The sequence below is a fragment of the Lutjanus erythropterus genome, chromosome 17 (genome assembly GCF_056507025.1).
Source record: "Lutjanus erythropterus isolate fLutEry1 chromosome 17, fLutEry1.hap2, whole genome shotgun sequence".
In the NCBI taxonomy this organism is placed as follows: Eukaryota; Metazoa; Chordata; class Actinopteri; order Lutjaniformes; family Lutjanidae; genus Lutjanus; species Lutjanus erythropterus.
This window is the reverse complement of record NC_139333.1, coordinates 31135610-31157172: the sequence shown is the minus strand read 5'-3', so window position 1 is coordinate 31157172 and position 21563 is coordinate 31135610. Positions and strand designations below refer to the sequence as shown.

At 41.9% G+C, this 21563-nt stretch overlaps 1 protein-coding gene across 2 annotated transcripts in view; it reads right to left on the bottom strand.

Moving 5' to 3' along the window:
• Positions 1-21563, bottom strand: part of jmjd1cb (jumonji domain containing 1Cb) — a 157103-nt gene that overhangs the window by 12051 nt on the left and 123489 nt on the right. For both annotated transcript variants that reach the window (XM_084740890.1, XM_084740891.1), the window contains 12 exons: positions 21383-21424; positions 18126-18396; positions 15779-16312; positions 15338-15695; positions 13386-14376; positions 13051-13248; positions 10871-11043; positions 8910-9072; positions 6315-8757; positions 4578-4779; positions 621-835; positions 377-529 (listed from right to left, as the gene is read on the bottom strand). In XM_084740890.1, coding sequence (XP_084597016.1) covers positions 377-529; positions 621-835; positions 4578-4779; positions 6315-8757; positions 8910-9072; positions 10871-11043; positions 13051-13248; positions 13386-14376; positions 15338-15695; positions 15779-16312; positions 18126-18396; positions 21383-21424 — 5743 coding nt within the window. The remainder of the gene's footprint in view (positions 1-376; positions 530-620; positions 836-4577; positions 4780-6314; positions 8758-8909; positions 9073-10870; positions 11044-13050; positions 13249-13385; positions 14377-15337; positions 15696-15778; positions 16313-18125; positions 18397-21382; positions 21425-21563) is intronic.

Genomic DNA, 21563 nt, shown 5'->3' with positions numbered 1-21563 from the left:
AAAGAAAATTGTCAGAAATTGGGAGAAATACAGGAGAATTATGATCCTGGGAGGACACAGAGAGAGGGCGATGAAAAATGGGAGTTTTATGGGAAAACTGGAAGGGTTGGCAAGACCAAAAACCCTGGAACCTAACCCTAAGCCAGAAGACGTAAAAAAGAAAAGTAAAGTACAAAAAGTATGTTCTAAAGAACTAAGCACCACTTGACATTTTAAACTTGCTGTATGACCTTTGAGGCTGCCTTTACTGCAGGGTTTGACCCATGCTCAACTGCTAGGCGTCAGTTCTGGCTACTTGTGTGATATGAGTGCAGGGAAGAATCTCTGTATAGCTGCTCATCTGGCCTCTAGCTGTCAAAACATACACATAACTGACCTTTGGAGCTCCTTCTCTCCTTGGCCTTGTAGCAGTCCAAGCAGACCACAAAGCCACATTTCTGACACACCCAGTGGATGTTGAAGAGTGTTGCCTCGCAGGCGTCACACATCTCTCTCACCCCCCTCACTGCTCGCTTCCACGCCAGCTTGGCTGAAACACACACAAAATGGATGCAATTTAAAGACAGTTATTATAGTTATTCCGTCTAAATGTCAACCATCTTTAAAGACACTTTACTCACCATCTTTCTTCACCCAGCTGGCTGCAGTGTTTTCAGTCACGACCATCTGGCAGAACTTGTCTCCGATGAAGCTGAGGATGTACTTGGCTGTGGTTTCGTCCAGGTGGCTCTCATCCATCGCCCCGGGGATCCACAAGGCCAGGGCTTCATCATCAAACTGGTCCGGAGAGGAGAAGCCATCCATCCGGATGACTCCATTCTTACTGTAGGAAAGCCTGGATGGGAGAAAACAGGTTACTTGCACACTGTTTCTCGAGTAAAGGGAACAAAAGTCCATAATAATCATTGAGTATAATAAACATATTAAGTTGGACTCATATAGCTTGATGATGATAACTGAAAGCCTCTTTTGTACACAGTGCACCACATGACACCATGCCAAAGTGATTCCTTGTCCAACAAACAGTCCAGAGTCCTCACTCTTCATACAGTATATAACCTATTATTGATTACATAGAGAGACACAAAGAAAACAGCAAATCCTCACATTTCAGAAGCTGAAAACAGCATGACATTTTTGTTTGGAAGATGACTGAATGATAAATTGCTATAGAGTAACCGGTGATGAGGGCTGCAACTTACAATTATTGTTTTGGTCGATTATTTTCTTGCAAATCGATTAATAGCTGTCTGCTTTAAAATGTTAGAAAGTGGTGAAAAATCTCAAGCAGTGTTTTCCAAAACCTAAGACTGTCTTCAAATGTTTTTTTTTACTTGCATCCCAAAAATAGTCAGTTTCAAGGTCACTGTCAGAGAGGAGCAAAGAAACCAGAAAATATTCACATTTAACAAGCTTAAATCAGAGAAAAACATTACTCAAAACAATTAATCAATTATCAAAATTTAATAATTTGATTTAATAATTGATTAATCATTTCAGTTCTACTGCATGTTATGGTAAAACAAAGTTAGTGAGAATGATCATTTTTGCATCACAGTTTTAATTTTTACTGAATACGTGGTATTTTGTGTGGTATTTGTTGAGATCTGTACCAAACAAATATGTTTTCTTTCATCTGAAGAACAAGATTTTTAGGCCAGGTCATCTCTGCAGCTCTACAGCACCTCAGTTGGTCCCTCACTTCATCTGTTTCCATACTGCAATTTCAATAATGATGCAATTAATTGTGCACATGACTAACTGTTGCAGCTGTACCCAACAGTGCTGCATATTCAAATACTACTATATGAACACAAGCATCCTCTTTATCCTGGTCAATATCAATATACTGCATTTCCAAGTACAATACATTTAGTACTCAGATGGCAAACGGATATAAATATATGCAATATCCTAATTATTAATCCTTATCAATATATAACCCTCATGTGTCACACAATAGAGTATATACAATTATTGAGTGACAGAATGACTCAGTATATATAAGAGAAAGCTCTCTGTGTCACCATTGTCTGCAGTGTCCTCAGATAACCCAGTCAGCTCAGGTTGTTTATGAAAACTCAGACTACTGTGTCAGACAGATGAGGTGAGATGGGGTGAGTGCAAGAGAGAGAGAGAGCAGAAATTAGAAGTGGAGCTGCAGAGGAGGGGAGGAGGAGACAGAGAGATTGCAGCAGCAGCAGTTCTGCAGTGAGTCACTGAGGAAAAGATTATAGAGCAGAAAATCCTCTTTGCCAGATTTACCCTGTTAGACCCCAGACTGCAGCTGCTGCTTATCCAACTCAAGAGTGTGTGTATGTGTGTGTTCAGTTCGCATTTACAGTAAATGTTTGAGAGGGAGGAGCACAGATAGAGACAGTACACACTGTACCAGCCATATGATTAATAATGTACTGTATGTGTTGTAGCTAGGGCAGGATGTCTGATGAAAACTCTCTCCTGTCCTCTGCATCTGTATCATTCTGTTCAGACTCTACAACAACAGCTCCAAGGCTTCCTGTCTTTACACAAAACTGAAGTGAAGGTGAATGTATGCCCATGCATCATTAAGCTATTGTCAGTGCTTGAAGGACAAGGTGAGAGCAAATCCAGACATATTTGAGGAGGAACTGGGAGCTCATTGCGGTTGCAACTAGGGCTGCACAATATGGTAAAAAGTCATAATGCAAATATTTTGATTGAATTCTGATTGCAGTATCTGATACGATTAGTGGGAACAATCATTTTTGCATCAAAATGTTTATTTTCACTGACAAAAAACTATTAAAATCATAATGATATGATATTCGTTGGGGTCTATACCAGAAAAAATATGTTTTATTATATCTGATGAAAAATGAATAATGAATGAATAATGTATGTAGGATGGATGGATGCAACTATAAATCTAGAAGTCCAACAGTTACAGTAAAGGAAACCAGAGAATGCCATTAGAATTCAAGAGGTAGTTTGAAATATTTGAAGTGTGGTTGTATAAGATATCGTAATCAACATTTTGTTTGGAGAAGCAGCAGGAGTAAGACTGAGCAAAATGTACTTTAGTATCAGTTTAAGCATACACTATATTTAGAATATTTTCACTGCCTTACCTTTCCTCTCAGTAATTTCACCTCACATAACACAAGAGGTCTACTGCAGCCTTGACCAATTTTTTTTGTGTGTTATTTACTGACTATGATAAATCCGAACTAACCCTTTAAAACATAGAAGTCACACAATAACACAAACTAACAGATAGAGCCAGCTGTAGACCAACGACTCCTGTGTTCTGTGAGGTTAAATGACTGATTTTGCCAAACAAGTCTGGTTTGGACAGTGGAATCTGGCTCATATAACAACAGTTTCCTGTCAGAAACAGCTGTCTGACAGTAAGGTTTTAGGTATCTAAAATACGTGTTGCTCTAACCCTGTCCACAGCGTTACATTGCTTAGTGTCTGATACTCTCACTCTCTCTTGTTCTCCAAACTTGACTGCCATCTAACTGTAGATACACTGACTATGGATGCTTCAAACAATCCAGACTATGGGTGTGTTCGAAACCACATACTTACCTACTACTCATACTAACTCTTTGAGTATGCAGTGTGTCTGCACTGGCAGTATGCGATTTTTGAGTATGCGATAAGTTCCCGGATGCATACTGCATTCGCCAGAAATGTTGAGCATGCATCACCAGCTTACTACTCACACTCAAATTACCCAGGATGCAACGCGACGTGACATCACCGCGAAACAGGACAGGAGAATTACCAAGCTGAGTAAGGTTAGATATAATTTTCCCTCCAATTTTTATGCTTGGAGGTATGTTATGTTAGCAATTTCTCATTGGATTTACATTTATTAAGAAAGTTTAAAAAATAAATACAACTTACATCTGACAACAAGCCCAAGTCGATAGCGACCATGATGTACCGAAGACGGCGGGCCATCAAGACTCTCCGCCAGTAATGCATCATGATTGGTCAAATTCCATTAACGGGACAAGATCAGTCCAAACGGCGGTGTCAAGCAGGATATATTGCGGGTTGGTTCGCTTCTTGTTTTCAAAGTAAAAGCACTAGTTATCACCATGGTCTTTTGGTATGAGAAAGGGATAGGGGTGTTTTATTTTGTGAATATAACCGGAAGTGTTTTGCTCACTGTGGCTAGCTTAAATTTCGCCGAATTCGTCCGAACGAAATTGTAAATGGTTGGTATTTGGACAAATAAACGGCACACTTGGGATCTAAATGGCCACTTTCTCGCCTGATTTTTAAAAAAATCTCGATAAAGTGATATATTTAAAGAGTTTAGAGCTAAAGTGAAATCAGCTTCAGCCTGTCGATTTCAGCTCAGGTAGGAGCGCAATGCATTGTGGGTTATCATGTAGTACGCTGTAGTGTAAATGCTTTAAATACTGTCTGATGGATTGGGTATGCAGTATGGAGTATGGATAGTATGGGTATGGAAGTATGTAGTAGTTAGTATGGGGTTTCGAACACAGCCTATCTCTTTCAGGAAAATATCAGAAAAACATAACGGAAAGGAGACAAATGTAAGGTTGTGAGAGTTTTACCGTCTGAAATAGTAGAAGCGACAGAAGACGGGGGAATGTGCCGGCTCCTCGCCCTTCTTGCTGCGGACCACCCTGCACTCCCGACACTTCTGCAGGTTGGGTCCTATTTCTGAACATGAGTCGTCCTGCAGGAAAGACTCCCCCGTCTGCTTCAGCTTCTTCACCTTCCTCCAGTCCTTCAGGACGGAGCGGGGGATCCCATCTGAGGAGAGTGTCCATCATTTAGTCATTGACAGCACGCATTTTCTATTATGAGATTAATAAAAGGCTGCTCAAAACCTCGGTGTCAAAGACATTAAAATATCACAACAGACTTTCCTGACTTCAAATAGCCAAGACATTTTGCATTCACTCTCTAAAAACATCTTACAACTACAGAATCTTTACACATCAGACATGATTCAGCAAAGGTTTTTCTTCTCACCACTGTGGCAGCAAAAAGAATGAAGAATGCATGAGCAATCAACTTAATCTTAATCACATTTTTGTTTTGTTTAAAATCAAATCAAATACTAATGACAGAAATCTTCATTCTGACTACAGAGAAGTAAGACAGCTTTAAGGGTGAAAAGGTGACACATGTTGACATGCTGTATGGGTGTAGTACTGTAATAACTGATAAACTGCTCTTTCATCCAGATGACATTCAGGTATAAAAGGATTAAATAAGACTTGAGCGTGTTTTTCTGAAACCTTCATGATATACAGTAGCCAACCAGTAACATTCTCAGTGTACCTGCTCTGCTTCTTGCAAAGATCAGTGCCACTTTCTATAACATCCATGTCTATAATGCATTATAAACATACTTACAATGCATTCAAATCTACTTACAGTACTGTATTGAAACAAGCATTCAAACATTCATAAGCCTTTCCAAATATCATACTGTATAATAAGACAGAGTAATGGTTACTGACTTCTAAACGTATATCATGTGTAAAAAAAAACAGAGGCAGGGTTTGTTTTTTGGGCTATTTCTTAAGATTATTTCATTACTTCACTTAAAGCACCCTACAACCACTTGGAGTGATGTAAAAATCCATTATAATGCATTATAACAGTGATTATAATGAATTATTAAAGACTTTTTATGGGTCTGAAAAAACCCTGTGATTCAGGCTTGCCCAACTAAAAAGCCACATACCTGACCCCTGCATCTGGTTGAATGTTGAATATCACAGGACTGGTGATATTTTCCTAATTGTCAACATGTGCAGAGTATGCATGGGTATCAAAAACTCATGTATCTCATTGTTCTGGGCTATGGGGCTCCATTTTTGTCCAGAGACACACTGTTGCACTGGATAACATTACCATTAACACACACACTGTAGTTTATTTAGTCTCATTCCCATGTACACCATCCTGCTGCCAGAAATACTCAGTATAGCAGCATATGGGGATTATTCCACTAATGAAACCAGTCCCCAACAAGCGCGCTATTTCCTCCTGATTGTGTAACATTTGCTGAAAACTAGTGACCAGCTGTTTTAAGAAATTACTGTGCCTTTTGTAAAAATGAAACTAAGTTTGTGAGCTGTTTTAAAAGCTTTATGTCTTCAGAGGAAGCCAGTCTGTTAGAACTGAGAGCTACAGTCTTAACAATACAATAACAAAAGTAAGGAATATTACCAGCCTTATCCTTTAACTGTCACTAACATGTTCACTCTGGCTGCCTGGGAAACCATTCAGAAAAGCCTGTCAGTGCTGCAGTACATGTGTATAATCAGACTCACTGCTGCTGGCCAGTTTGAGTTTGGTCTTCTCTCGGGCTGATCTGAAGATGCCGTTGGGCTTCACATCATCTTCCTCCTTGTCGTTGTCTCCTTTCTTCTTGGCCATGTCGTTCTGTTTCTTCTTGTAGGTGGGTTTAGGCTGACGCTTTGCTCTGCCCTCCATTTTGCTCTCACTGGCGTCGGAGTCATCTCCGCCACTCTCTGAACCGGACTCGTACGGCCGTTTGTTCCCTCGCCTTGATGAAGGAGCTTTCCTCTCCTCCCCTCCTCCTCCTCCTGCTGCTGCTGCTGCTCCTCCCACCTTCTCTTCTGCCTGCCTCTCTCGCTCAGCTTTGCTCCCGCTTTCTTTGCTCATTTCCACCTCGCTGGAGGTGGAGGCGCTGAGGTTGACAGTACAAGGTTTGATCATCTCTGACATGGCGGTGGTGTTACTGGTGCTGGCGGTGGTGCTGGGCGCTTTCTCTGGTTTGGTACTGGTGGAGCTGGTGGTGGCAGTGGTGTTCCTGTCCTCCTCTGAGTGCCGGGTTAACCACGCCTTCTTCAGCTTGTGGTAGTTGCTGGGCTGCCCGCTACTTGTCGAGGCTGATCCGGAGGTGTGGCCATTAGGCAGGGGGCTGGACTTACCCGGCGTCGTGCTCCCGCTTGCTGAGCTGCTGCTACCACTGTCAACCGAGGAGGACGAGGCCTGGCTGGAGGAGGGTGGAGGGGGTGAGCTGTGGACGGGAGTTTTGTCAGCTGAATCCACAGTCAGGGAGGAGTTTCCAGTTGTGGCAGATGTGGGAGCAGTGGAGGAATTGTTTCTGGATTGGGCTGCAGCAAGGGCAGCTTTGTGCTTCTTAAGGTGGACAAAGGAAGAGGAGTAAGGCTGACTGGAGCCAGACATGGAGCTGGGTGTTGGGGTTAGGCTTGGACTGGGCTGGGGTGTCCCTGCTGGACTCGGGGGAGGCAGAGACCCCCCTGGAGATGTGGTGCGGGAGCCTAACCCTTCCTGGTGCTCTCCTGCTCCTGAGTGGCTCAGCGACCAGCCACCAATACCAGTTTTATGGGCCGAGTAGGCCAGCTCAGGGAGAGATGTCCCACTTTTAGTCTGTCCTGCTGACACAGCAGTCCTGCACACAGAGTTTACTGTACTGGCTCCCATAGTTCCCTGCATGCCACGCATAGAAGTGTTTTTATAATGGATCATGTCATCCAGGTTGGAGTTGGGTTGGATGACCCTGCCAGCTCCGGGTTCTCTAATGCTGTCCCCCTGAAGCTTAGCTGGGTAGAACCTCCCCTGGGGGAACTCCTTCTGGATCATAGCACCAGATTTGTTAGCACCAATAGGACTGTCGTACTTCATAGACGTCGATGGACGCACAATGACTGATGCCATCGCGGCATGGGGCTTGCCCCTCAAGAGTCCTCTTTCCTGAATCATCTCTCCACCTCTCCACCCGTCTGTAGATGGAGTCATAATCTCCCCACCGATGACTGAGGCCACAGAGGTGACAGCGGCAGTGTTTCCATGACCTTTGACGTCCCTGAGTTCTGGCAGCAGCGTAGGGGGCTTCTGCTGCTCCGCTAATGTTTTGTTCCCAGCCGCTGCTAAGCTAACTGGCTGGATGGGGGTGAGGGTGGGTGGAGACAGACGTCCACCATACCCAGCTCTCTCCCTCTCCCGTTCCCTCTCCTTCTCCCGCTCGGCAGCCTCTTTGCGCTCCAGCGCGTGCTGAGTGGGTGGATGGAAGACGGGCGCTCGGTGGAGAGATGGCATTGCCCTGAGCTGGTGTTGCTGCTGCTGCTGTTGGTGGTGGTGATGATGGTGGTGGTGGTTGGGGGCTGAGGAGAAAGAGGACGATGTGGAGGAAGAGGAGGGAGACATGGCAGGGCTGCGGCGTTCTATCCTGTCGATACCTGTGTGGTGCTGATGCTGTTGTTGGACCAAAGTCACCTGCTGGCTGAGCTGCTCAGTGATCTTCCCTGCTAACCCCTCTCCGCCCTCTGGCTGGTGCTTAATGAGGGGAGGGGGCTTGGAGAGAGAGCCTTTGGAGCTGTAGCTGCCCAGAGGCAGAGCTCCCTGGCTTGGCACCACGGCCCCAGCACTGGCCACCACCCCTGGAGCTCCGGTGGACACCTTTTCATAGTACGAGCTGAGCTCCTTAGAGGGGTACAGTCTGGGAGGCTCGTTCACTACACTGTTGGACAGTGTGGTGAAGTAGTTGCTCTTTTCTGATTGGATGACGTGGGGATGGGTGTGGCTGGCCTTGGGGCTCGGGGATGCGAGCGCTGGTATCCGGACAGGGAAGGCTGGGTCTCTGCATCTGTCTCGGTCCCTGTCCATCCCTGGGTCACTGGAGCGCTGGATCTTAGCTGTGAAGGGAGCCACCTCAATGCTCTCTTTCAGGATTTGCCGATTCTCCTCTTTGTATTTACTGGCACGGTCTGCTGCCTGAACTGCATCCTGGGAAAGAATAGAATAAAAAGAATGAGAATAGACTTTCTATATAGCTGAAAGTGTTTTGTAAAACAATAGTACTATTAGTGCTAGCAAATACTGCTACTAACAAGCACAATCATGATGGTAATAATACTAATAAGAGTGGAGTAGTATACCTGTGTATTGGTCAGGCGAGCCTTGCTGTGGGGGTCCATGTAGAGGCGGTGCAGGTGGATATCTTTCCCTGTGGGGGTCCGACTCCTGTCTGTCTGCTCCTGTTTCAGCTGGGCCAGTGTTAGCGTCCTTATCGGGTCAACAAAGCCTTTCTTATCCACATCTCTGCACACACACACAAATCACACATTCAACAAGTCATTACCTTTTACTTGGTTTTACCACATGTCAACAAACTAACTCAGGAACAACAGCTGATCTAAGTAATTTGCTCAGAGCTGTAACCATGGTTTGATTAATCGACTAGTTGTCAACTATAAAATCACTAAATATTTTGATAAGTGATCAATGGTTTTGAGTTTTTTAAGGAAAAAAAACATCCAAATTCTCAAATTTTAGCTTCTCAAATGTGACAGCATTCCAAGACACCAATCAATATTTTATTTTACCATTTTTTGACATTACTGGACAAAACAACCAAACCATGAATGGAGTAAATGATTCATAGATTAATTGATGATGAAAACAAACATTAGTTTTTTCTAAAAATGCTATTCCATCCATGTTGTTCTTACTCTTCTTTCCCACTATGCTTAAAACCATCTCATTCTATAAATGTCTGAAACAAACTAGAAATTCATTTTCACAACATCCCATAAAAACGCTTTCCCAAAATTACAAGACCAGACAGAACTCTGAGCATCAGCATCAAGGAATCACTGAGTGTGTGAGAGATTACTGTGGATCTTTGGGTCATCTACAGGGTATCACAGTATTACTGCCTGCTCAGCAGGTTTGAATGAACATGACATAACTAGGCGGATGAGAGAAATGAGTGACGTGTGATGTTTCCTCTGTGATGCTGTGTGTTGGGGTGGATGGGTATTCAGTGGTGTTTAAATAATGACCAGTGGTTACATAAGGAACAGCACAGACCGCTGAATGAACAGTGTTCTGTCTCAACTGCTTTAATGCCGGATTAGTGCCACTTCATCTGACTGACCTGCATTGCCTGTCTGCATCTCAGGGATAACTCATGCTGGTCTGTGTGGGCTCTGTGAACATCTAGCTTTATGAGGAAAAGGGCTCACCATATTTCTCCTGTGCTGTGTGTATATTAGCTGTCTTTAAGACAAAATGAACGACCCTGTGTTCCCACTGACTCGCAAAAGCACTGATTTTTTCTTCAAGTAGAAGTACAGAAATTTGTGTAAAAAAGACTGGTAAAAGTGCAAGTACTGATTCAAAATTTTTACTAAAGTAATAGTGAAAAACTGCAGGCTCCGAAATGTACTCAAAGTATAAAAGTGAAAGCTAGCTGAGTAGCAAAATGAATTGAGCATCACCTTTTCCAGTCTTTCTTCTCTGTCTTGTCTGTCTCTCTGTCTTGTTACATCTTTCATCTCTATTTGTCTTGTTACTTCATTTTAGTCATTAGTCTTCTACAGCATTTTTGTCTTGTTAGGTCTTATTTGGGTGTGTTACGCTGTTTTTGTCTTATAAGTCTTTTACAGTTTTTGTCTTCTTAACTTAAGTCTTTTAGTTGTTTTTGTCTCATTTTCTCACTTTTTGTCTTGTTACGTCTTTTACGTTGTTTTCATCTCGCTATCTCGTTTTCGTCTTGTTATATCTTTTAGTCGTTTTTGTCTTGTTACATCTTTTTCGTCTTATTATGTCAGATTTATCTTGTTACGGCTTTTACATTGTTTTTTGTCTTGCATTAAAACTAAAGTAACAAGCCTGTAAGAAGTAGAATGTACAGATATTTGTGTTAAAAGGAGTAAAAGAAAGAAGTTGTCAGAAAAAGAAATGCTCAACTTAAGTATAGATACCTGAAAAATCTACTCTAAGTACAGTAACAAAGTATTTGTACTTGGTTTCTTTCTGTCTGACAATTGGTATGAATGTGTGAAATAATTTGGAAAATAGTGCTGAGAGAACTGTTTTTGATCTTTCTACTCACTCTTTATGAATGTCCATGCTGGCCTTTGAAAGTGGAGGGCTTGTGTGTGGGTTGATCTTGACAGGCGGGCGGTGTGGGTCGGCGCTGGCTGGCCGAACAGGAACATGGCTTAGCAGACCCAGACCGTCACCAGCACTACCAGCAGCCTGGTGCAGCCACGGACTGGCTGTGTTCTGCACAACATCAACACAAAATCAATAAAATATTATTTTAAAACATACATCCACAGACACAGAGAAAGTGATGGTATGTCACTGTACAACAAAAATGCAAATGCAGCATTGAACAGCTCTATCTTAAATGTATTTACCTGAAGGACCCCCTTCAAGAGAACGTTACTGAAGCCCTCAGAACTGTTCAAATGTTAAACTGATCAACCTCTAGAAAAGGGTTTGTTGTCCTTCAGTGTGACACCCCTAAATTATTCATTAAAAACTTAATATATAGACAAGTATGTAAATATGTCTTGCTAACTGCTAATGACAGTTTAGGTAGAAACAACACAGTCATCAACTGATATAAAAGACGGAAACATCCTTTAGTGTGACAGACAATTTCCTCCAGGGCCTTTTTAAAAGCATTTTAAACAATTAAATAAGATTTGTCTAACTCCTTTTAATTCTTTTTCGGACTAATTGCATTATTTTTTACTTCTATATTGTTTGATTACAAAAAGTGATTACAAAAGTATAAATGTGATATTTTACCCTTTTTTGAGGCAGAAAGAATAGAGAACAAGTTAATGGGAAAAAAGAGGACATGGTAGTATAGAGAGAAAACAGTAGTGATAATGTCATGTGAGGACAAATCCTGAATGTCCTCCACAGACAGTGAGTAATTGCACACCCCCTGGGACACAGTGGCAGCAGCCACAGTCACTTAAATGGAAAGAGGACATTTTCACATTCACAGCTTCAGGATCTAAACTACCTTCTAGAAAGCTCTGAACTTAGAAAATTTCAAACTTTCTATTTCAAAAAGTGCAATGCCATGCTGCTCAGCTTGTAAACTCCAGGCAAATCTATCTACAAAAACATCATTAAGAAGCAGCCGCCTGTCACAGAGCAATGGCAACCTTCAACTAAAAGGCTATATTTAATTTAATATAATACATTCTATCATATAGCAAAATGTGTTTTGCATCTAACTTGATATCAAAATATGTCACTAATGTTATTAGGTAGCTGTTCATGGTAAATAGTGCCTGAAAGTCAATTTCTCTGCACAAAAGTAATAGAAAATCTTAAATAATGTCCCAAAAAATGTGTAAACATTATGAACTATACAATATTTACTATTTTTTGGGTGATGGAAATACAGTAAGTAAGCAACATGTATTTATGTTATTTGTTTTCATTAACACCAAAGGCAGGAGTTCCTGTGGCATCTGTTCATCACCGTCAGCCATGTTTTTTGTTTGTCTGACAAATTCTGATCTGCAGCTTTGACTGGAACACAGCACTACATTCATATGCAAGTTAATTTAATAAACATATGTTGTCTATTTTTTTGTATCTTCCTGAACACTCTTCTTTGACTGCAGTCAAATTCCTTTATAAACATGACTGGCCAATGATGATGACTTGGTTTCTTTAAACTCCACAGATTCTTTGTCAGTGGACCGACTCCAGAGAGTGTCCTCCAGTGTTAAATCTTCATCCAGTGTTAAGCTGATTTTTTAAAAGGACAATTCAACTCAAAAATCATATATATATATATGCATATGTATATATATATATATATATATATATATATATATATATATATATATATATATATATATATATATATATATATTCTTTTTTTTTTCCAGGGGCCTGTAGTATTTTGGTGCAAGTTAGGGCTGGGTAATATATTAATATGACTATATGACTAGATCTATGACTAGATATGGCATGAGTGTGTAAGCCCATTTCCACCACCGAGAGAAAAACCATAAGTCATAATTATGAGACAAAATTATGAGATATCTCATAATATGGACTTTTTTTAATCTCATAATTATGACTTACCATGAGGAGTTTTTTTCTTTCAGTGGCAGAAATGGACATCCATACATAGGTGCTGTCTTCTCCTATTTTAAAGCAGCTGCATTACAGTACAGTAAACATTTCCACAAAATCACAAAATTCCTCCAAAGCGCAAAGAAAAACGGGCCAGCATGTACAATGTACACCTACCCTCCTGAGAGAGGCCTCGGAATTCACGGTGACAGGGTTTTCAGGGTGGACCCATTTTGCTGTCGGGGGCAGGTTGAGCCCAGGGGGGTAGGAGGTTGGTGTTCCATTGGGGTACTGCCAGAGGATGGGGTACAGGCCCAGCCCTGCTGCCCCACTGTGAGCCTGGGCTAGTAGAGGAGGTGGAGGGGGGCCCTGACCCTGAAAAAAAAGGCACATTTTTAGTTAATTTACTTTCTGAGAGAATGCTGTAAATGAGATAAATTGAGACAACATTTCCCTCAGCTGGATTTTAACCAACAGTCTTTGTCCTAAATGGTCTGTGTGTGGGGTCTGACCTGCAGGAACTGCGGCTGGTGTGTGGCTGCCGGGTGAGGCAGGGCGAGGTGGCCCAGCCCACCAGGGGAGTCGAGGCGAGGGTGGCCCCCGAGGAGAGATGCTGCTGGGGGAGGCATGGCCGGCAGCACCCCAGGGGGTAAAAGGTGAGGGTGAGGTAGGGCGGAGGTGTGAGGGGGAGCGAGAAGGTGGGAGGCGGGGTGTGACGCGGGGGTGAGACAGGGGGAGTGAGGGGAGGGGGAGTGCAGGGTATGCAGGTGGGGGTGGAGATAGGCTGCCACGTGGTTGGAGGAGACAGTGGCGGAGGCGGAGTTCTCTGCGTCGGAGCGGACCAGTGCTGGGTCCCTGTAAACAGTGAAGGTCTCGTTCTTGTCGATGATCAGGGGGCTCTTGGTGCTGCTGCTGCTGCTGCTGCTGCTTGTGTTGACCCCGCCCCCCTCCGACCGCGCCGGCACCGGCTTGAAACCAGAGCGCGGAGGTTCTGCTATTTCTATTTTAGCAGACAAACGACCTGTCGGAGGCGGCGAGGTATCTGAGTACCTCTGTATTTTATGTTTAGAGACCTCTGGGGAGGTGTTGGGTTTAGGTTTGGAGATGTCCAGCAGGCCCGGGTGGGGCTTAGCCTTGAGAAGGTCAGCTGGGTTTGTGTTGGGGTAGGGGTGGCATTGTGAGTTGTTGGGGTGCTGCAGTTTGGGTTTGAGGGGGTCAAGCTGAGCGGGATTGGGGCTCAGTTTGGATTTGGCCAAGTCAGGGGGGAGGACTGTGTTCATCTTGTGGGGGGGTGCTTGTTGCTGTGAGTGTTTTCTCGTCTCCTCAGACAGAGACGGGCTCTTAATGCCGGGGTGGATAGATGTGTAGTGTTGCTGCTGTTGTGAGTGCTGCTGCTGATGATGCTGCTGCTGCTGCTGTTGATGATGATGAAGAAGATGATGAGGAAGGACTGTTTTCTCCTTCTCCACCAGCACCACGCTCTCAGCCATCGATGTGACAGGCCTGGAAACAAAAACAAGGAAAAGGATTAGTTTACTCATGATCTGTAGTTTCCTATTTAGATAAATTAAGAAAGATTATATCATTTCATTTCTCGTTTGTTATTGCCTTGTTTGATGAAATAAATATAGAGCTGAAAAGATTAACCGATTATTAAATTAATCGCCAACTATTTTGATAATCAATTAATTGAGTAATCTTTAAGAAAAAAGTCAACATTCTCTAATTCTAGCTACTTAAATGCTTAAATTGTTTTTTAGTTTCTTTGAATATCTTTGGACAAAACAAGACAATTGAGAACAACACTTGGGCTTGACACTGATTGACATTTTTCATCATTTTCAGACAACTTATCAATTAATGAAGAAAGTAATCACCAAATTAATATTAGTTGCAGCCCTAATTGAATAAATAAATAAATAAATAACTAGTGTGTCAAATCATAGTGTTTAAGAAAAATGGAAACAATCATGATCTCAATTTTAAGACAAATTTTCACTTATTACTACTGATTGTGTAGCCTTGATATAACAAAAAGAAAACTTTATTTCTGCTATATAGGAACTATTTTCTTTCTGCAGTCAAATCTACAGGAACTACTTATAATCTCCTTTATTCTAATAGAAAGAAACTAGTTCCTACATGAAACTGCTCACAACAAGATCTTGAGTAACTGGGTCATGATTTTTAGTTTTGTCGAGCACCACAAGCTGACTGCCATTTAGTCCCACTTCACTGGAAAGAAGGCAGAAATCTCTGTGGTCGCTATCTCCAAAACTCTGCAACCCACACCAGATCTATCTAGATGGATAAACAGCACTACACGCCAGGGGAAAGATATGTACTTTTGATTTTGGGGTGAACTTTCCATTTAAAGGACAACTGGATGAGGCTGTTGCAGATATCACATCTGGAGAACTTTAAGACAGACACTTGAATACAATGTGAATCCTTCTGTTCTCACCTGATGACCTCAGAGGGAGCAAACTCTATCTTGCTGCTTAAGCTTCTGGCTGCTGTCATACCACCTCCCATAATGCTTTGCTGTTGCTGCTGCTGCTGCTGCATGGGAGGTTCAATATCCGTCCTGCGGCCACCTTCTGATGGAGAGGGAGATGGAGGGACGGGAGGTGAGGAGACAGGGGAGGGATTGAGGGGGAGGTAAGGTGAGAGGGACGTGGACTCAGCCTTCTGGGAGGCGAGCAGGGCTGACACCGCCTCGGAACTCTCTTGGTGCACCGTCGCCTGGGCGTCGTCCGTGATGTCTATCACACCGCCGCTGTGGAGGTGGGACAACGACGGCGTCTGGGACCGCGATGACGCTAAAAGAAAACATGATACTGTTAGGACGCCAAACTAACTGATGATGATCATGTGACAGTTGTCATGTGTCAGAGGACTGTACCTTTCACAGTGTTCTTGCTGCTCTCCTGGACGCTGTCAGACATCAGAGGTGTCTGTTGCCGCGGAGACTGGGTAATCTGCGTTACTGCAACCAATTCCTCCTCCTCCTTCGTTATCATTTTGCTTGTTTCCTTAACCACGCCCTTCTTGCTGTCCTCTGTTGCTTGAAGCTCCACCCACGGGGACAGGCGGCCAATGATAGACGAGGAATCGTTCACTTTGGGGCCTGGCTTCTCGTCGTCTTCCTTTTTGGACACGCCACTCGGTTTCACATCACTGCTGCGAGTCTTTAGCTCGTTCTCAGAGTTGGGCTCTGAGGAGGAGGAAGAGGAGGAGGAGGACGACGATGACGATGATGAAGAGGAGGAGGAGCACGAAGAGTGGGCGGTCCTCTTGTTGTGTGGGTTTTCTGAGTCGCTGCTCTCTGACAGGTCGGAGGTCATGTCAGTCTTAAGCCTCTTTAGACCTGCCTTCTTCTCGTCTTCCTCGCCCTTCCTGCGTTTGTTCACCGCCTGCTTGGCCTTTGACTTGGAGTCTGGACAAATGAAAAGGAAACCAACAGGTCAGTTAAGATAATTAAGCACATGTTTAATTACCTTTACTTTGGCTAGTCAAAATGTTGATGGCAGCAGATTATATCATCTGTAACATCTTCAAATTACTGCTTTAAGTTCACATAAACTTAACTCACACAAGGCCAAAAAGAAACTTGGCTGTTTTATAGTTATTTTACTCTCTGTACCTCCTCTCTGAGGTCAAAGGAACACCGCTCTCTAAGTGTGTGTCTACTGAGGTGTTTTTCCTGACATATCCCACTGTATTTTTTAAATTGTTTGCAATGTGTCTTTATACTCAGGGTTTAAGTTTTAAGTAAGTAGTTAGATAGTTAAGTAAAAGTTAGTTTTACATCAACATAAAATATGGTGAATTGTTAGCCTAATATTGTGTTTTTGGGGCTGCAATTAACAATTATTTTCATCATCAACTAATTAATTAATTGAGACAATAATGATCAATTAATCGTTTTATCAGTGAAATATCAGAAAATGGTGAAAAATGTTGATCAAATATCTTGTTTTCTGCCCAACTCCCATTTATTCACATTTAAGAGGCTGAAATCAGAGAGGTTTAACTTTCATTATTTAAATAAATGATGAATCAGTTAATTAATCCTGTCACAATCTTGTCAGTTGAAAAACACTTTTAATGTTATCATCTCCAGATCAGTTTATTTGCTCATAGATCTTTAAAAAGACTCCTTTCCCCTATTTCATGACATATTTTCATATAAATATCAGTTTTATAATTATTCCACATGTAGCGTTTGTTTTCTTAGACCCCTCATTCCCATACTTCACAATCTCAGTTAAGCACATTGTATCAAAAATTTTTAGCCTTTAAATTTTGTGAATCTGTCTCCACAGCAATGTAAAAGAGCCCTGAAGTCAGTTCTTCTAATAAATATTTTAAATATTTGTAAATATTTCACATATGGACTGCCTATATAAGCTGGATCCAAACAATACTTTGTTTGGTCATACAAGTCTACAGAGTCTACTAACATGTTTTTTCTTTTCTTATGCTAGTGCTTATGTCAATTCTCACATTTATTTTACTTGTCTTATGGAAACTCTAATTTTTCTACCTTTGAGAAAAAGGGATTTTTTTGGAACACATATTGCCAAGTATCACCCTAAACTATGTCTCAGATTTTACTATTTAATTTTATTGATATACCGAAACCATGTATAATTCACAGCACACAACAGGGTATTACTTACTTTAATATGCTATCTGGAGAATGATACTTTGCAAGCTCCTGGAGGGTTCATGGGCAATTCTGTGTCACATTCCCTAGCTATTGTCTTAGAAGACGTTTCGCCTCTCATCCGAGCAGGCTTCATCAGTTCATGCTCATCAGACTAGATAGGACAGCTCTAGTCTAACTGATGAAGCCTGCTCGGATGAGAGGCGAAACGTCTTCTAAGACAATTTTACCAGTCCAGTTGCGATCGATTTAATCCCTTAAGATAACTATGACCTGGATGAATGAGAATATTCACAGGCATTCCCTAGCTATTATTATATAGTGTGTCTTTTTAAACGCTCTATGTATGTAAATAAACAAACACAAAATCAGAAGAAAGTGAATAAAAACAGTCTTATTCCTTTTTTGATGTAGACAGGTTTGTGTTTTTTTTTTTGAGGAACCACAATGAATATAGAAATGAGGTTAATATTGTAAATGTTTTTATTATTGTTCCGATTGCAGAACTCACTAAAACTGCAGCCTTACAGACTCTTTAGATGTGACATTTGAGTGAGTGTTTGCTGACAACTGTCCTCACCTCTGCCTGTGATCTCTTCTCTCCTGTCTTTGTCCTCCTCTGGAACACTGCTATCCGATCCTTTCCTCCTGGAGGAGCGAGAGCTGCGCTGCTCTCTCTGCTCCCGCCCGCTGCCGCCGGGCGAGTTGTGTGATTGGCTGGCTGGTTGCTGGCTTTGCTGTGATTGGCTCTGCTGCTGGGAGGCCAGCGTCCCCTGGGAACCTTTTGGGTTGGGGCCTGATGAGGTCATGATGGGGCGGGGGCTGTTGGCTTGGGCTCGCGTATAATGACTCTGTAAGAATAAATAAAGTCATATGTTAGCTGAAGCAGGGAAACGTGTAGACCTATCAGTTACTGTGTACATGCAGAGTAAGTAAACTGTACACATTATTAGTGGGAAATCACACCCGTAATCACAGAGGTGTGTTTGTATCCATGGAGCTTGACGGAACTAGGTGTTTTACAACCAAGGATCTAACCATGGCATCCCATTTGTCTCAGTTTCTGTTGCACAAGTACAGTTTTCTGCAGATGTTTTCTAGTGGCTGTGAGGTTTTAGCTTCCTAAACTCATACAGAGAAGTCACTTGGACTTACTTCTTCTCACATACACAGTAATTCACGTGAAACTAAGGAAAATTACTGAAGTCTTCATGTCAGTTCTTTGCAACACAGTTGTCATGCAAATCGTGAGGTGATTTCAAGGAGACTAACTTTGCTCAAGATCTAATCTGTATTTTCAAGAAACAGCAACTTCCATGCAAATATGCTCAGGTGCTATAGTCTGATGTGTGGGTTGGAGCTGAGTGAGGTAAACAGAGGGGTTATAATAAACCACGATCTCTCTAGTTGTGAGATAATCATTGGCTGTGTTTTCTACAGGTATTTCTGTTATAAAGAGAAAAAGGACGGGCTGATCTTGACACATTTTTACTGCACACGAATACGACCATTCATGATTTATAAATCTAAACAAGTCAGAGAACATCTGTCTGAATCTTATTTTGAAACAAATCTGGGAGTACCAAATGTATAAAAATATTTATTTATTGCAGATAAATGTTCTATATATTTTTAAAAATTATTATTATTATCGTATTCTTTTAGTATAATGTCTTTTATTTATTTTTATTCTTTTCCCTATTGCGTTTGCTGTTCCCTGATGAGCCAAGCTGTCAATCAGCTGGGTGGGGCAGGCTTTCAGTGCCCAGGCTGAGCAGTCAATTACTGCACAGTAATGTTAATATAAAAATATAGTTTTAAAAATCTAGAAATAAATATATACAGAGTAAATCAACAAATAAACAAGAAAATAAATGAAAATGCTTCAGAATTATCTTTCATATTTTATTTCTCTTTATGTTTCCACATTTATTCTTTTGTTTCTCTTCATATTTTCACACTTTCTTTACTTGTTTATCCCTTTATTCATTTCATTTCATCTTTACATATTTATGGTCTTATTCTTTTCTAGATTTATTCTTTTTTATGGCATTCCTATGACTCCATACAAGTCTGCTTGGAATTTATATCATTACTTCTGCGATGAAAACAAGTATGTTCTCTATGCTGGTGTCACCCAGATAAGACAAGTATAAATCTTGATCAAGTCACAATCAATAGTTGGCATTAGGTGTCAAAATGTTCTTATGTTGTTGTTATAATAACATAATGCAGCAGTAATGCAGAGCTAGATGCTGATGCTTCAAAACTCAGGCCTGTCTCTGACTGGATGTAGAGGACGACGTCTGCAGAGTTATTACAGAGCCTTGTTGGCCCCCTGCTGATGCAAGGTCGACATGCCACTCTGTGTAATTGCTGTCCCATGTTCCTGACCCCGTCTGGGACATGACGCTCATTTTCAAACATGATGAAAATTTTGTAAGCCACCTTGTAGGGTGATCTGTTAAATGAGACAAACTGGGACTTTGGCTAATGTCCAGATGGAAATCACAGTGAGGTAAACAGAGCCCAGTGAGCACCTGGGCAGGACGGATAAATATCAGCCCAGAGAGTCAGAAACAGTCAGATCAGTCCAGTCCAATCCCAATCGTTCTTTGTAATCCCAAACCTTCAGCATGATCTTACACACTAAAGCAGATGGGTGAGGCTCTGGGCTGTTTGCTCCAACCAACAGCAACAGTCAGACAGCAGAGAGGTCACTGTTTCTCATTATTACACATTGGACTCGATATCATGGCTTGGAGTTAAAAAACAAACCCAACACTCCACACTGAGCTGTACAGGCTGATTCACTTCTGTCAACAGCTGTCATCACAGCTGGGAGTGGTTTGCTGTGATCTAGAGTCCACACCAAACTGTGATGTAGCATTTAGAACATTGTGAACTGCTGTAGTGCACAGCGTGTGGCAGAGGCAGCAGCCACTAGATGGCAGTGCAGGCAGAATTTCTGGCCTGAGTGAAGTTAGTCCTTGAAATGAATATTTCACTCTGACATTTCATCTCCAGATCGTGGCAGACATTTATGAGTGTGTCAGAAACAACAGCTTTATCCATGTTTCTGCCTGATTTTTATTTGGTAAATACTTTCTTTCCATTTGTGCAATAAGTGTTAAAGTGAGATAATCTGAAAACAATTTCCCATTTTTTTTATGTTGACTAGAGTAGAAAAGGCCTTGTCATACACTCAGTGAAGACTTATCTCCACTAAGTGGCAGTGGTACTAAGCAGAAGTACAGATACAGGAGTTACTGGTCTACGGCAGCCTCAGTCGGTTAGTTTGTTTATGTTATTCTGTGATTTCTGTGTTTTACAGGGTTAGTTCAGGTTCACCTAAGTCACACATTAACACAAACAAACTAACAGATCAAGGCAGCAATAGACCAACAACTCCTGTGATCAGTGAGGTAAAATTGCAATTTTTGCCAAAAAAGTCTGGTTGCTTTGAGAGAGCGATATTTGGCTTATATAACACTGGTTTCCTGCATAAAAAGTCTGCCTGTGGGCAAGGTAAAGCAGTGAAAATATTCTAAATATAGCGTACACTTTAACAGATTTCTTTTTTTTAGGTGTCTAAAACTCTGTCCACAACAGTTCATTGCTTTGCTTCCTACACTGTACTCCTGCTGCTCCTGTGTGCATGTTGACCAGTAAGTATTATCTGGAAAAGTACTTCACACAACCTACTTCAAATAATCCAAACTATCCCTTTAAGAAAAACAGGTGGCTTTCCTTTAAACCAATCACAGATCATGTCTGTCAGCTGCTTCGTAGTGTAGTGTGTTGTAGAAAGTGTGGGTGTGGGGGGGTTGGATGTACCTGAGTGTTGCCAGTGGTCCCGCTGGGTCGTCCTCCTGCCATCTTTAATGTGTCAACAACAAGAAAAGACAAATCAGGAGAAAAATAATAACAAAATGCAATGAATAAAAAGAAAACATGGCTGATCGTTGAACGGACCGCTTCACCAATCAGCTCCTTCCATATGTGCTTCACGTATTTT